The 15,633-nt window shown below is 49.0% G+C and overlaps 2 protein-coding genes across 7 annotated transcripts in view; one reads left to right on the top strand and one right to left on the bottom strand.

Moving 5' to 3' along the window:
• LOC144141899 (eukaryotic translation initiation factor 3 subunit G-like) overlaps positions 1-4,801 on the bottom strand; it is a 33,133-nt gene extending 28,332 nt beyond the window's left edge. The window contains exons 1-4 of the mRNA XM_077673371.1: positions 4,682-4,801; positions 4,560-4,600; positions 4,249-4,367; positions 4,086-4,145 (exon numbers count right to left, since the gene is read on the bottom strand). Of these exons, the coding sequence (XP_077529497.1) occupies positions 4,086-4,145; positions 4,249-4,367; positions 4,560-4,600; positions 4,682-4,701 (240 nt within the window). The 5' untranslated portion in view covers positions 4,702-4,801. The remainder of the gene's footprint in view (positions 1-4,085; positions 4,146-4,248; positions 4,368-4,559; positions 4,601-4,681) is intronic.
• Positions 4,802-5,023: 222 nt separating this feature from the next.
• Nup214 (nuclear pore complex protein Nup214) overlaps positions 5,024-15,633 on the top strand; it is a 221,979-nt gene continuing 211,369 nt past the window's right edge. For all 6 annotated transcript variants that reach the window (XM_077673352.1, XM_077673339.1, XM_077673343.1 and 3 more), the window contains exons 1-2: positions 5,024-5,262; positions 5,531-5,657. In XM_077673352.1, coding sequence (XP_077529478.1) covers positions 5,227-5,262; positions 5,531-5,657 — 163 coding nt within the window. In that variant the 5' untranslated portion in view covers positions 5,024-5,226. The remainder of the gene's footprint in view (positions 5,263-5,530; positions 5,658-15,633) is intronic.

Genomic DNA, 15,633 nt, shown 5'->3' with positions numbered 1-15,633 from the left:
TTTTTGGTTGCTGTGAGCAGCATACTTGTTTATCGCACTTCCCGACTAACAAATGCGTTCTAGTAATGCGACGATAGATTCTATTGCAGCATTTCGTCCTTATAGTTTACACGACAACTGCCTTTATGCGTTGAGGTTGCTTAAATTAGATGTTGACTTAATTTAAAATACATATCAATAAAGAATGCGCGAGAAACAATGCAATTGGGCGAGAGACTCAAATACAGACTGCCAGCAAAAACACACAAACAAAATGTCGGCAAGATGGTCACATGGCCACGAACAACCAATTGTGACGCAGTGCCGGCAGCCTACTTTGCCGGCTCCCTGCACAATAAACAGTTTCGTCAGGACGTAACGGTAAAGGCCTCTAACCACGGCTTATAATACCCCTGTCACACGGCAGATCTAATGACATTTACAGCAAATGACATTCACTCTAAATGTCATTAATTCGGCGCTACACGAGAATACCGAATGACATTCAAGGCGAATGACATTTACCGGCTAACTGAGGTCCCGGACCTCAGTTACACTAGGGTCCCTAGAAATTGTGCTAGTCTGCCGTCCGCCGGCCGCGAAGGGGGCTCCTCCGTGATGCATGCAGCGGCGGCGCTGCAGTCAATCGGAGCGCGGTGGCCGGCCGGCGCGATGGGCTGCGGCGGACGGCGCTGTGCCGTGTCGCTGCTGCCTTCGTAGTTCTGCCCTATTGCTAGACGGGTTCAGCCCATTTTAGCTGCCCCTTTTCGAACACTATCCGTTTCTGTCGACAAACCAGATTAGCCGAATAAGTTGGTTCTTACCAGTACAAAGAGTTTTAACCGATGCGTGAAGTGACAGGAGTAAGTTTTCGCGTATTATGAAGGATCGAGCCTTGTAAAAACCGCGGAATCGTGTCGCTATGCTATCCCCCGAGTATGTGTCGAACCGATTTCGACACATACTCGGGGGCTTCGGGAACACTGCCGGCAAGGCATCGTTTTCCAGCTTGGAAATATCATGCGGGACTTCAGCTAGTAAACAACCGTTCTTTGTGAATACCCCCGCCGTTGTTAACTGGTGGATTAGTCAGCGCGTGAAAATGTGTGTGATGTGTGGCGGCGCTCCGCTTTTTTCTATGGCTCTTTGGAACCGTCTTTCTTTGCAAGTTTCCCAAGATGTTGTCCCCTGTACGTGTATGTAAATAAAGCAGCTCGAAGCGGTGCCTCCTGACCTTTCGCATCGTTGATCTGGAGACCCTTAAGCGCACGTCTTCGCGGCCCCCTAAGTTACGTCCAGACAGCTGGGAATCTGTTAAATGTAAATGCCGAATAAAAAAACAAGACGTGTGCACATGCATACGAAGTTTTATCACCTTCAGTCATCAGATACAGTGATTTCTCCATAACTCGAACTCGGATATCTCAAAATATCGGTTAAGTCGAAACCTTTTTTGCCGTGCATATACCTGCCATAGGCGACATTTTCCACCCTTTGTCTCGAAACGTCTTTTCGGGGATCACGGATATCTCGAAATGTTGACAATAGGACGCAATGCAACATCCGCTGCAGGCAGCTGATAAGCTCTCGGTTAAAGCTTAGCTCCCATTACGCGCCGAACACCGTCGCGAACGGCAAATTTGCACGGGGTACGCACTGTGCGCGGCCGATGTCCCGTTAGCGGAGTGCTGTCCGGCGCCTACATCGTTGATATAGCTGGGGAAGACGCTTCTGATCATGTGGACGACGACGTGTCTCAAAAAGTCCCCAAAACGGCAGGAACAAGAAAAACATATGCTTTGCCTGCTTCACAGCAAAGGTAGAATATAGCGTTGGCGACCAACAGTTGATGCGGCATTGAGAAGCTCGAGAACACTTTTTTGGGACCAGATGCGAACGCGAAACAGGCGAGCATCACGCAGTTCTTTTTCCGCAATACCTAAAAAATTGTTTTTTCTGCAAATTATTTTTGCCTGTATTCCGGAAGCGTCCCTGTGCATTGGAGCGTTTGTTACCAGCACTAGCTCTTATTCCAGTGATCTGGCCATACATTTTTCGCATTTCGCTTAACCCAACACTCCGCTTACCTCGAAATTTTGAAAAATTTGGGTACTATCAAACCTCTTCTGCGTGCCTGTAATTTTCGTGAATACCACGATTTGAAACATTCGCCAGCATTGGGTACGTGAAACTGATTTTTAATAAAACCCGGCTGCAAATCAGTAACTTCGCTTGCAAGTCATTACACAGGTTCTTTTTGATCACCCACACACTCGGAGAGAATTGCGAGACGAACGCGGGGAAAGCAAAACGGGAGAATATTTGTGTTATGGCCAATCATATAATCGTTGCTGTTTGAAACCAAGGAGTAAAAATATTGAGGTTTATTTATACTGTCATGACCATATATACGTTGCTTTATCCCCCCTCCCCCCGCACTCTGCCCAAAGTATATAGGAACAAGTTTTTGCTGGCACAACATTTTACTCAAGCTTTCGCTTTTCTTCTTGTCAGCCTACCAGCCGGCGCTGCGTGCTTGTCACCGTCAATGACGTTCGGGAATCACCCGGTAGTTTCGATGTGGAACAAACACAGCTTCTGGTGCCGCAGGGAGTTCTATTTGAACGGGATCTCACTGTCTGAACATTGGTGGTTGAACCGAAGCTTTCTTGTGAGCGCTTCCTTGTCGTCTGAGTTTTGACTTTTACTCATTGAGCTTTCACTTTGACTCGCACGCATTTTGGACTTATGATCGCGCCGGATTTGAAATCGACCCTTTGCCGTTTGATTTCACGCGAAGAAAGCTTCGTGTTCAACCATCGTTGCGGAGTGGAGGAGTGGATAATTTTTCTGACTAATTACATGTGCACATCCATGCACTCCTCTCCAAATCCAAATTGCTTTGACCATGTTGGAATTGCGCATTGAGATCGACGTCGGCTTCAAAACGCGATGGAGCCAGCTTCGATTCTGATCACGGGAAGCGTTTTTTTTTTTCCCTCTCACTTTACTCACAAACATCACCGTCGTCAGAGACAGTTGGCTTTCCCGCAGTGCTTTTTCGAGGCGACATAGGCCATCAGTGAGACATAGAAAGTTTTACTTTAATAATGGTCCAAGCGGTGGTAGTGAAACGGCTACGCTGTTTGCTGCGGTTTCATCCTTCGGTCTCACTCGCGAAATTCAACGGCCGCAAAGAGGCTCCGTAGCCCAATTCGCGAAAAACTCGGGGCGTGAAACTAAAAGGTCTTATAGTACTATCTTACCTTCAATTGTGAGCTGATGTACCTCGTACCATTCCATTTCACCCCTCTAAGTGGCCGACAAACCCCGATGCGCGCTCGCGTTCCGCGGCAGAGCGGCAGTATAGCGCACGGCACAGGCCGGCCTGCGGCCGCTCTTGCTCCGGCCGCTCGGGCGCTCCGATTGCTCGCAGCGCCCTCTGCGCAGCGCTGTGCGTGCATCAGCGGCGCGGACACGCCTTCCCATAGAGAAAGCGCGCGGACGGCAGACTAGCACAATTTCTAGGGACCCTAGTTACACCTCAGTTGGCGGCCGAATGATTAGCCTCGACAGCAGTAGCGCGTCCCTAGACAGGAAAATTCAGTAACAAACCAAAGAATACTGTTTCTAAAAACTGCCAGTAAACTTATATTGTCTTTTCTGTATTGTTCTAATAAAGAAAGACCAGCAAGTACTAACAAAAAAGAAAATCTCGTCCCCAGTGCGCACGCTACCCTAATCCGGATTTTTGTGACGTCTACTTGTGACGTCTACTGATGTCACCTAAATCGGTGGTTTTCTTGTTTTTATTTTAAAAAATATTCCTTTGTTACGTTTTTTTTTTAATATTACGTGTGAAAACATTCTATATGCGTTTGAAATGTAATTTTGCGGTTTTGCAAGCTCGCTATAATCGTCACCGCTATCACAATCAAATGACATTTGTTCCGCCGTGTAGACCCGCACGGCCGAGCCGAATGTCATTTACAGCTAATGTCATTCAGTTTGAATGACATTAGATTTGCCGTGTGACAGGGGTATGACTGCGCCACATATCCCATTCCGTGCGACGAAAATACGTTGTGGATGTACTAAGCACTCACCTTCCGCCGCGCCACGGACTTGGAAACTTGCCTTCGTTCGATCTTGTAGTGCCTGAGCACCTGTAATTGTCACCACCAAATAAATGAAGGTGTCGAGTCGAGACAAGGCTCACGAGAAAACTGCCATATCGCGTGAGTTGACGCAACAGACGGGCACCCATACCTTCACCTTCCTCCCTTCCTCGTCTTCACGATATTCTGTGGTGACTTTCTCTTCGCCATCGGCGACATCAGCTTCGCGATCTCTCACCTGGGCCGGCGGAAGGGACGGCAGCGGCACATCTGCGGAGAAAGATCGTTCGCTACACCCGCCAAGTACCGGCAGTACGCACACGCGTACTTTTTGGGAAAGACGCTGCGGTAGTTAGTACAGTGAACAGAGCCGCGGACAGAGCTAGAATCCATGAAAGTATGTTAGACGTGAGGCCAAAAACAAACGCACTAAGCCTATCCAGCGCTAAAACAGCTGCTTACCTTCACCCTGCTCGACACGATCAGCCCAGCTGGGCTGGTTTCTGGGAAAAGAAGAAAGCACCTTATTAGACTAAGGTATTCAAGACGTCTCAAAACTCCCAATTAGAAGTCACTGTACTTACGAACTGTCTGCAACAGGCATTGTCACTCGCCTAGACGACCACGGATTCTTTCACCCTACCACAGAACGCTGCTAAGCCTTCGATGTAACAAGAGGAAGAGCAGCGCCGCAGCGCGCCGCCAGTAGTATTAACTCTATGGCGCCGCCGGCGCGGAGCTACGGCTGCTACGGCGCTGCTGCCTGTCGGAGTGGTCAGAGCCGTCAGCGGTATTTACGTTTCAATGACTAAAATGCTCGTTAATATAAAAACAATGTTTCTTTAAATAATAATAAAGTATTATAATTACTCAATACATTCATCTTTTAAAACTTAACTATGTACCGTGGCACCCTCCCGCCCTCCCGCCGAACTTGGCGCGGACAGCAAATTCACCACCTTGCTCTCCTCTTGTGATGGCGCATTTCGAGAAGGCGGTTAAGTTTTCGGTTATTTCGACGTTGTGGGAGCAACGTTTGGTGTGAAATTTCGTTGTACTTTCGCAGAAGTTTGGAAAGAGCAAAAAGCCGTGAAGCTTCTCGTGTTTGAAACTCTCATCCGTTCAGAAAATGGCGACTGGTCCGGAATCTGCGAGGGCCAACCCGGTGAGTTCTTGCGCGGACTCTCCAAACTTCACCTCGCACTACTGATTAGCTCCGCAAGTAACCCGAACTCTAGAAGTCGTGACATGCGGCCTGGTTGGTTTGATTCCGCTGATGCAAACAGCGCGCAAAAGACGCATACGAAAGGGAGGCAGAAGCTCAACCCAAACGCCTCCGTTTTGTCGCCCCTTGTCCCTCCCGTTTGTCTGCGCCGATGCTCGATTCATTTGGCGCAACCTTAACGCTCCTGCGTACACTTTTCGCCCCACAGGACTTCCTGTTCCATCCAGTCCGCACGGTGAACGTCACAACGGGGGATGCATCAGTCAGCGCCGATGCCGTAAACCTGGTTGCAGCGTCGTCCAGGTTTGGATTGGTCTTCGCTGCGCTGGATCAGGGTAAGTCGATAGTTAGTAAAAACGGAGTTTTTTTTTTTTTTTTGCATCGTAGCTACGATACAGCACAGCATGAACATTTTCTGCCTTTGCTTATCGAAATGCGAGTGCTTGAAATGTGTTTTTGCCAATTGACAGATATCGGATTGAAATGACCGTGGTGCATTTCAAGACCTGCTTGAAACTTGTGCCTGAGTCAGCTTCTTGTATGCAGTGTATACAGGGGTGAGACAGCTGCGCATATTGCGCAGTGTTGATACAATTACGTTCTCCTGCACCTGACTGCTCCAAAACAGCCTACAAGGCAAGGATTTCGACGCTCACATCAGTTTTGGTAGGGAGAAAGCCCGAGTTGACATGGTTTTCGAGGCAGCCCAAAGGGTATCTCCATTCGATTCTAAAGATGTGGGAGGCACCAGTGCAGAGAAATTTCTGTGGTGCCAGTGAAGTGCACTGGCGCGGTTTTGGGGTGCCGTGCAACACGGCTTCACCGTCAGCAGTGGCCCCACGTGTTTACAGTCGAGTGAGGTGCAGGCGTAGTGGTGTGCTAATCATCCTCGCCTGTCGTCCTGTACAAGTCGAAGTTGACAACGATCTTGGTTGCGCCGAATGCATCAGCGACAATGTGAAGTTCAAGCCGCGTATCTTCGAGATTGACATACAGGTCTATGCAGAAGTAAACAGAGCATGGGAGCGGTGGCCGAATTGCGTCGCGCTGCTGTCTAGGGATGCAGACAAGAAGCAACGAGCGGCATTCTGGGGATGCGTGCGCACTGGCCCCGCCACCCTATCTGATAATGATTAATCGCCGCTCTGCTAGTGTGTCTGACTGCGCATGCCAGTTTTCAATGGGCAGCACTTTGCTGTAGAATGGCACTGGTTACATTGCCGCTCGCTGCAACCAGTGGCGACCAAATCCGCCGCTTTAGTGTTTGAAGAAGCTGCGCGCTTAAAAATGGGCCTTGTTTCGTGCTATTGTGCGCTGCCATCGATGTCCTGCTCACGAGTGGCATTGCATCATCTGCCTGTTAGGTTTTCCAGGGCCTGCCTTTGCAAAACAGTACAAATAAACCGACAACAAAATGTAGTTTCGGAATATAGCCAGCACAAACTAAGAATGAATCTTTAGGATTTGTCCTTTGTTTTTTTAAACAATCCTAGCTGCTTCAGAGATCCTTCTTTTATAATGGATGGCCTTGTTTGCTTCTGAGTAATGGCTCTCAGTAATTAACGCAGGAGTGTTTTGAAGAAAGGTAAATAAATGCGTGTGCCCAGAAAAGTTTCGCATGATAGGAAGGAAATGCTATGTGGCCCGTGACGAGGACATCGATGGTTGCGCTCAATAGCGCGAAACAAGGCACGTTTTCAAGCACGTAGCTTCTTCGAACTCCAAAGTGGTGGACTCAGCGCCATTCTGCAGCCGAGCGCTGCCCCTTGAAAACTGGCACGTACAGTCAGACACGCCAGAAGAGTGACGATTAATCATTGTCAGATAGGGTGGTGGGGCCAGTGCGCACGCATCCCCAGAACGCTGCTTGTTGCTTCTCGTCGGTGTACCTAGACGGTGCCACGATGCAATGTGGCCACCGCTCCCGTGCTCCGTTTACTTTTGTGCGGACCTGTGTATTTTCAAGCCGTCAGCACAACTGCCAGTAGCCGTCTGCCCACCTGCAACGCCCCAACAGCACCTCCATAGCAGGTGCAGCAGTTCTCTGCAGTGCGGCTGCACCTTAAGCAGTCGAGGGACGAGGTGTAGGGCCCATTCCTGCCACGGCGAATCTAGTGCTTTGGTGTAGCGCACTGGGGAACGGGGGGATCAACTTGTCACTGTCAACTGAACCCTCACTTTCTGCCCTCCGGTCACTGCTCTTATCGTTGCTCACTTGCAAACACTCAAACAACGAAAGAAGAAAGACTGTGAAATGGAGCAAATGATAGTTTTAAAGCATGATTGACTGTCCGGCTGCGTTTGCTGAAACGCCTCTATATTGCGTCGCTATGGCGACAAAAAGCAGGGGCACTGGGCGAAGCGGCTGCTGCGTGGTTCAAGCACTCAGTGCGCTTGGCTGATCTTTTTCCTGGTTTAGGTTACGCGGTCAGTTGGATTCCCGTGTAGTCGTTTATCTATTGTGGTACTGAATAGTGACGCTAACAAAGTGGTAATGTTGACAACATGTGCAAGATTATGGGTAGTAGCACACCTCGAAAAACGGAGTCCATTGAAAACAGTGCGGTGCCAGGTACTTGAGTGTGAAACGTGGTGTGTGTGTCTACAATCGGGGTTCATAAAGAGGACCTTTGGGCTCATTGTGATGTTATAGGACGTTCAGTTATTGCTGTGTTCAACAGTGAGCTCGTGAGCCCTGGGAGTTGAACCAACACGCCAAGAGTTGCAGTGCGGGCTGCAGTGCCACGATGTGTTCGGGCATGAGCTACTGATAAGACTGGTTACGCGAGTAATAATAATTGATGTATGTGAAGTGAAATTTAATGCCAAAAGCGAGGTGGCTAAACAGAGCAACATTACTCAAATTACAATCCAGGTGAATGTGAACCTCGGTGATTTAAATGGGGCAACGTCCGCCGCCTTGCTTTGTGCAACTTTTGCTGTGGCTCTACACTCGTTTGTGCAGTGCAGCCAAGGATTGCAAAAATAATAATTCCAGAATTCAAATGGTAAAAAACGCCTTACCATTGCAGCGTCTTTAAATTTGAAATTTTTTCTTAGTTTTTTACGCTGTCCATGCATACAGCCTCAATACAATTTAAGGAGTTTGCAAGGAGGTAGTGCATCTTGTGATACTCTGTTAAAAACACTTTCTCTAAAGGTTGTTTCAGTTTTATGAGTAGTTGGAACTTATTCGAAGGTGTACTTCTCCCCCAAAGTTGCTGCAAAGTTGATTTTTTAAGCTCCTAATACAACATATTCAACGTCGTGAACTGCTCCAAATCAAGATTATTCTGGGGCAGTATTCTCGTGTTTTGTCCCTTTTGTGTCCGTTTCAAAAGTGTCTGTTTTGAACGAGTTCTGGTTGGCCAAAAGCAAACAACCGGATGTGATGTAACGCAAGCGCGGCAGAGCTAGTTTGCGGCTTCTCGGAGCAGACGATTTGAATTTGAAAAAGACGAAGGTCAGAATTTTTCCGTTGTCGCCTTGTTGTTGGCTTGCCGGCGGAACAGGTGGTCGAGAAGTAATGTAGACTCAGTTTTGAAATGCCTACAGAAGCATTTCCGTCTCTCAAAGAGGACTGTGCAGTGTCTTTGCTTCGAGCTTTGGGACGAACTTGGCCGGCTGCAGTGCGGGTTCAGTGTCGAGGACCAAGTGATATGCGCCCTTTGTTTCTTCACTACTGGTGGCTTTCATTCAGTGGTCGCTAGTGCAGAAACTATATCGCTGTCGCAGCTCCCTCTGTGAGCCGGTGCATCCACGCCGTCGCCATCACGCAGTGAAATAAATGATCCTCTGTGAGCTCGATAGCTGTCGAGCAGACGACCACAATTACACAACACTCGGCATGAAATTATAATTGTTTATTGGTACTTGCCGATTACTCATACCAGCTTAATGTTCGTAGACTTCACGTGCAACAGGTACGTTGTCAAGAAATGAAAACCCTCACCACTTACACATTTTTTCACTTGTAGGGCGCAATGAAAATTTCAACGGCATAACACACCATTCGAGGTTCTTGGAAAAGATCACGTCAGCATGCCGAAAGTGCATGAGTGCCGAAATACGTAACGGCAGGGTTATTTTGATGCACGGTCATTGTCACCGACCTCAAAACGGGGACCAAGTGCAAAAAAATAAAAAATAAAATGCTGAGTAGCCGTAGCATTGTTCACACTTTACTGTCACAAGAAACAGCTGGCTGCAGCTGCCATCTTTGGACGTTCGTCCACTTGCGGTGAAAACTTTCAACGTCGTCACAAAAAAATCTCATCGCAACTAGGTTTTTAGAACACATTCAAATAAACATATAAACGGTAGCTTTACGTGGTTTCAGTTCGTTAAAATGCATTTTCAAAAACAGTTGCAGTATTACCAAAAGCCCTCTGCTTAAGGGACGCAAAACAGGCGTTTTCAAAACGGACAATTACGAGAATTTCGCTGCTCCAAAAACTACTCCCAAATCTGTTCGAGCTGTCTCACTCCTGACACACATTTAAAAAAATTAAGAAATGGGTTGAAGCAATCCAGCTACTATCTGTCAGCACTTGACGCGCAACGTGGAGCTGCTTCTAGCTGTGCAGCAAGGCCCTTGGCTAGCCAGCTCATTCACGAGGAAGAACTACAGCCAGTAGCAGCTGGCTTTAATTAAAGGAGTACTGACACCAAATTTTGACGCCTAAAAAATGATATAATTGGCTTCAATTGTTTGTACAGATGCCTCACAGAAATTTTTGCAGCGATCCGAGGCCGGAATCACATCTAAAATCGATTTTGATTGTCCCGGCCGTGAGCTTCCACAAATCGGCAGCACTAGCGAAATCGCTTTTGGTGTGACGAAACATCGGCCTGCGTGTCTGGCCGGTTCAGGGTGACGTCATATACTAGTCGTTTTCGGAACCGGAAACGATATCCTGCGCTTCTGTTGTCGGTGGTATTCGTTTGGGCAGGAGACGTGGGCGTAGCTGTGTGAGAAATGCTTGTAAACTTTGCGTGTTCGACATCTTTGCTCTTCAGTTTGTGGCCGGCGCACCCTTGCACTGCTGCCGAAAACTGCGCGGTGCCGGCACCGCGCGGTGCGCGATGTCAATGCGCACGTCGCTGAGCTCGCCCAAGTTGTGCTACGGCAAGCTCGCGGAATGCGAAGTACTGCTCGTGGATGCCTGTCCGATCAAATCGACGCTGATGCCAAGATGCATTATTTTCCACGCGACGACATGCAGTACTAAACGTGGACTGAGTTCGTGCGCGACGGCGGCCGCAAGAACTGTCGCCCAAGCCAGCGGGCTCAGCGTTGCTCTGGTCAGCTTGGGTGTTGGGAACTTTAGGTTTAGTATCCTGGCGACTATTTGATCACTGGTATCTGTACAACTGCGAATGACCATCCCTTACGCAACTTTTCACCACACTATCATCCCCTTTTCCGCATATGGAGCTTTATTTTGGCAATAATTTCCGTTTCAGTGATCGGTGACCAAGACATCTGCCCTGGCCTGTTTTGATTTTAGCGCGCAGGTGGCGCCATCTTTCGGCCGCTCGCCGCACCCCCCGCACGGGGCACCTTGAGCAATCTTGGTGACGGTACTGGCGATACCGCGGACCCCGAGCCCCCAAACATACGCTGGATCCAACCGTGGCAATGTGTTTATAGTGGAGGGTTAGAAACCACGAACGGTGGCCGTCGGAGCCTTGGTCAAGCTCCGGCCGATGGGCTCCCTGCCTGTCTACCAGGCAGGGAGCTCCGGGACCTCTTTGACTACCAGGGTAAGGTCAAAGGAGAAAGTACCCCCGTCTCCCTGCTTTTATACTATGCCATATGGTATCTTCAAAGGCCCCCCCCCAACCGTGATCGGCCCCCTAAAAGGGGCCGCACCGAGGTATCTGTTCCTTCTTTGCCTTCTATCTCGCTCCCAAAACAAGATAACTACCCTCGTTTTTTGATCATTGAATCTGTGGACAAATCGAAGCCGGTTTCCCTCTCAATCTGTATTTCTTGTTTCTAAATACCTTGAAGGTATCATCGGCAAAACATATGACGCCAAAAAGCTCAGAACTGGGGAAGTGCTAGTTGAAGTTAAAACTCAGCAGCAGTCCACAATCCTCCTGAAACAAACCCGCATGGCAGATCTGGAGATCAGGGTCACACCCCACCGCAGCCTGAACAGTTGTCAAGGTGTGATCTCTGAGGCAGTTCTCCTAACCGAGACAGAGACTGATCTGCTCGAAGGCCTAAAAGACCAAGGCGTGACAGCAGTAAGGCGCATCGTCATCAGGAGAGAGAACAAAGAAATAGCCACCAAACATCTGATCCTGACTTTCGACCGCTTACACTGCCCGAGCATGTCAACGCAGGTTTCATCCGTTGTTCTGTCCGGCCGTACATCCCGAACCGGAGGCGCTGTTTCAAGTGCCAGAGGTTCGGGCATGGTACCAACTCCTGTCGAGGCAGAACAACATGTGCCAAATGCGCCCAGCACAATCATCTATCCGACAACTGCACTGCAACCAACTTCACCTGCCCGAATTGCCAGGGTCCACACGCAGCATACTCTCGCGCTTGTGAAAAGTTTCATCTTGAAAAAAAAATCATTAACCTTAAGATAACCGAAAACATCACCTTCCCAGAGGCGCGAAAGAGGTTCGCCTCCTTCCCTCTGGGCAGGTACGTCGACGCAGCTCGCCGGGGGGCGGAGTGGCGTTTGGTTTCGGCAGGGACCCAGTACCGCGAGTCGGACTTGGTCCCGCCCCCGCCCCCCCCTGGGTTGCCTATGGCAGCCCAACCCGCCTCCGCACCGCTCGCTCACCCAGCAGCGGCTGTGGTGGCAACAACGTCTGTTGGGGATGCCGCTGCATCCACTGCTTCCTCTCCACCGGCCCAAAGCACACGCAAGGGCACGGAGATGGAGACGGAGACAGTCGCAGCGACCCCCTCCCCCGCCTCACTGCCTGTGCCACCTGTGGTGCTCCCCACGCCTTCGGCACTGGCAGCGCAGGTAAAGAACACCCGAAAGGGTACCACGTCAAGGGGGCCTAGTCCGCTGGGCACCCCCTTGCCTTCAGATGACAACATGGACGTCGAGCCCTTCCGGCTTTCATCGCAACGGAAGGAACGGGCTGCGACGTCCAGGTCAGTAGAGAAGGCAAAAAAGCCCCTCCCAAGAGTGCAAGCCCCGAAAGACCCTACATAAATAATCACACTCCAGTAGCTCTAACACATCATAATGGGAAGAGAAAACATAGTTCAATGGAACTGCAGAGGCCTTCTGAATAATCTTGACGACGTGCATGAGATTCTGCATGCCAACCAGCCAAGTTTAATGTGTGTCCAGGAAACACATCTTAATTCCAAACACACAAATTTCTTGAATAGTTACCTGGTATTCAGGAAAGACAGGGATGGCTGCACACACTCTTCTGGCGGTGTGGCCATAATTGCCCGCAAATCCTTAGCATGCCACCCTGTCACCTTGAACACCGTCCTTGAGGCTGTAGCCGTCCGCACAATATTATTTAATAGGTTGATAACGGTATGCTCCATCTACATCTCTCCTGATCTTGCACTTCTGAGCTCTGACTTTGAGGCGCTGATCGACCAGCTTCCTGAACCATACATCCTAACAGGCGACTTCAATGCACACAATTCTCTTTGGGGCTCTTCTCGCACGGGTGCCCGAGGTCGCCTGATAGAGAAGTTTTTAACCTCCTCTGGAGCATGCCTTTTCAACAAGAAACAGCCGACATACCATAACATAGGACACAATACATACTCAAATCTTGACTTGGCTATTGGTTCGGCAATTCTCTTTCCACGTCTTGAGTGGGGTGTGGGCACTGACCCATATGGCACTGACCACTTCCCCACCTCACTAACATATATAGGTAAAGGCCCATGCAGTCCATCTTCCCACAACAGGTTCAACGAAGCAAGAGCTAACTGGAATACATTTACTGAGACATCCAAACTACACCACACATCCATAGGACACCTACACGTTGAAGAAGCTACCCAACTGCTCACGGCGCACATCCTCGCCGCCGCCGAAAAGTCCATTCCCCACGCCTCTGGTACTCCGCGCAACCAGTGGAGGCCGTGGTGGAATGAGGACTGTAGGCGGGCGCGAGAGGGCCAGAACAAGGCGTGGGGTATCCTCCGTCGGTACCCCACGTCGGGTAACCTTATTTTGTTCAAACGGGCCAAGGCGTTAGGAAAACGTGTGCGCCGTGAGGCAAAACGAGAGAGTTGGCACAATTTCCTCACTTCCATCAACTCATACACTGACACACACAAAGTCTGGACACGAATACGAAAACTAAAAGGACAACAGACACACAGCCTGCCCCTGGTTAGTACAACAGGGGACACACTGGAAGACCAGGCTAACACACTTGCACAACACTTCGAACACGTGTCCAGTTCGGCACACTACACAAACACTTTCATGAAACACAAAACATCTGCGGAAAAGAAGTCCCTGTGTGATTACAACAAGTCGCTCACTTCTTACAATTCTCCTTTTTCAATTCATGAGCTGAAGGCAGCCCTGACAACATGTAAGCCTTCAGCTCCAGGTGCAGACAAAATCACATACACTAGATACAACATCTACACTCAGACACCCTTGAAACACTTCTACATCTATTCAATAACATGTGGCTTTCGGGGCACATTCCTCGCTCTTGGAGGGAGGCCATAGAGTGGCTTTTCTGAAGGAAGGGAAGGACCCTTCCTCTCCCGCTAGCTATCGGCCCATCGCCCTTACAAGCTGCCTGTGCAAGCTCCTCGAGAAGATGATAAACAGGCGGCTCGTGTACTTTCTTGAGTACAATGGTCTTCTCGAGAGCTAGGCTTCAGGGCAGGGCGGTGCACCAACGACCAACTCGTCGCGCTCGAGTCCTATATAAAAGATGCTTTCCTCCACAAACACTATTGTATGACGGTATTCTTTGATCTGGAAAAAGCGTACGATACCGCGTGGCGGTGTGGCATCCTAAGCGACCTGAAGTCCTTCGGCATAACAGGTAACATGATGAACACACTTGCCAGCTACTTGTCTCAAAGAACCTTTCGTGTGCGAGTTGGAACTGCACTCTGTAGGGTTCATGTGCAGGAAAATGGAGTGCCACAAGGTGGAGTTTTAAGTTGCACCCTTTTTATTGTGAAAATGAATGGAAGGCGCTGCCACCGTCGATTTCCTGTTCAATCTATGTAGACGACGTGCAACTCTCCTTTAAATCCTGTAACTTGTCTGTCTGTGAGCGCCAGGTCCAGCTTGGTGTTAACAAGCTAGCTGGTTGGGCAGATAGCAATGGTTTTAAATTTAATCCCGGGAAGTGCATTTGTGTTTTGTTTTCCAAGAGGCGTGGCATCCGGCCAGATCCAGACATTCAACTCAATGGTGTCTCGATTCCTGTCAAAAAGGAACACAAGTTTTTAGGCATAGTCTTCGATGAAAAGCTCACATTTATCCCACACATAAAAAAACTAAAACATAAATGCTTATAGACAATGACTATCCTGAAGGTTCTCTTGCACATTTCTTTTGGCGTTGAAAAACAACTTCTTTTACGTGTTTTTACCAGCTTGATAGGTTCACGATTGGACTATGGTAGCGTCGTTTATGGGTCAGCAAGTAAAACATTCCTCAAAATGCTGGACCCAGTGCTCCATCTCGGGCTCCGCCTGGCGTGTGGCGCCTTCCGCACTAGCCCGGTCGAAAGCCTCTATGTGGAGTGCAACAAATGGAACCTACAACGTCAGCGAGCATACACAGATCTCCTTTATGCCTTTAAAATTTCATCCATGCCACACCATCCTTTTAAATCAGTTTTTCATGATACATCCATGACTGAACTCCTTTTAAATCTACCATCGTTCTCTGCGCCCTTCTCTTACAGAGTTAGAGAGGAAGTGTCAGAGCCTTCTGTCTCCTTTTTAGATACAATCCAAAGTTCTCTGACAGATTTTATAGCACCATGGCATCTCCGCCCTGTATCATGCGACACATCTTTCACACATATAGATGAAAACCGAGCTCCCACATGTGCAATTCTGCAGCATTTCTTGTATTTGCAGCAGAAGTATGAGTGCTCTGAATTTTATACGGATGCCTCTAAGACTTCCACCTCTGTGTCCTGCGCGGCGCATGGGCCCGGCCTTAGTGTCACTAGAACTCTTAACAGTAATACAAGTATCTTTACGGCAGAGGCTTATGGTGTACTTCTTGTTGTTAATCATATACTCCAAAGCCACACCCCACAATCCATTATCTATATAGATTCCCTCAGTGTTGTGCGGGCATTGTCATCAAC

Source organism: Haemaphysalis longicornis, unplaced genomic scaffold, assembly GCF_048455015.1.
Source record: "Haemaphysalis longicornis isolate Haplotype H1 unplaced genomic scaffold, Haemaphysalis longicornis Haplotype H1 scaffold_1, whole genome shotgun sequence".
NCBI classification, from domain to species: domain Eukaryota; kingdom Metazoa; phylum Arthropoda; class Arachnida; order Ixodida; family Ixodidae; genus Haemaphysalis; species Haemaphysalis longicornis.
Note: the sequence above shows the minus strand (reverse complement) of the source record. Positions and strands in the feature narration are given on the sequence as shown.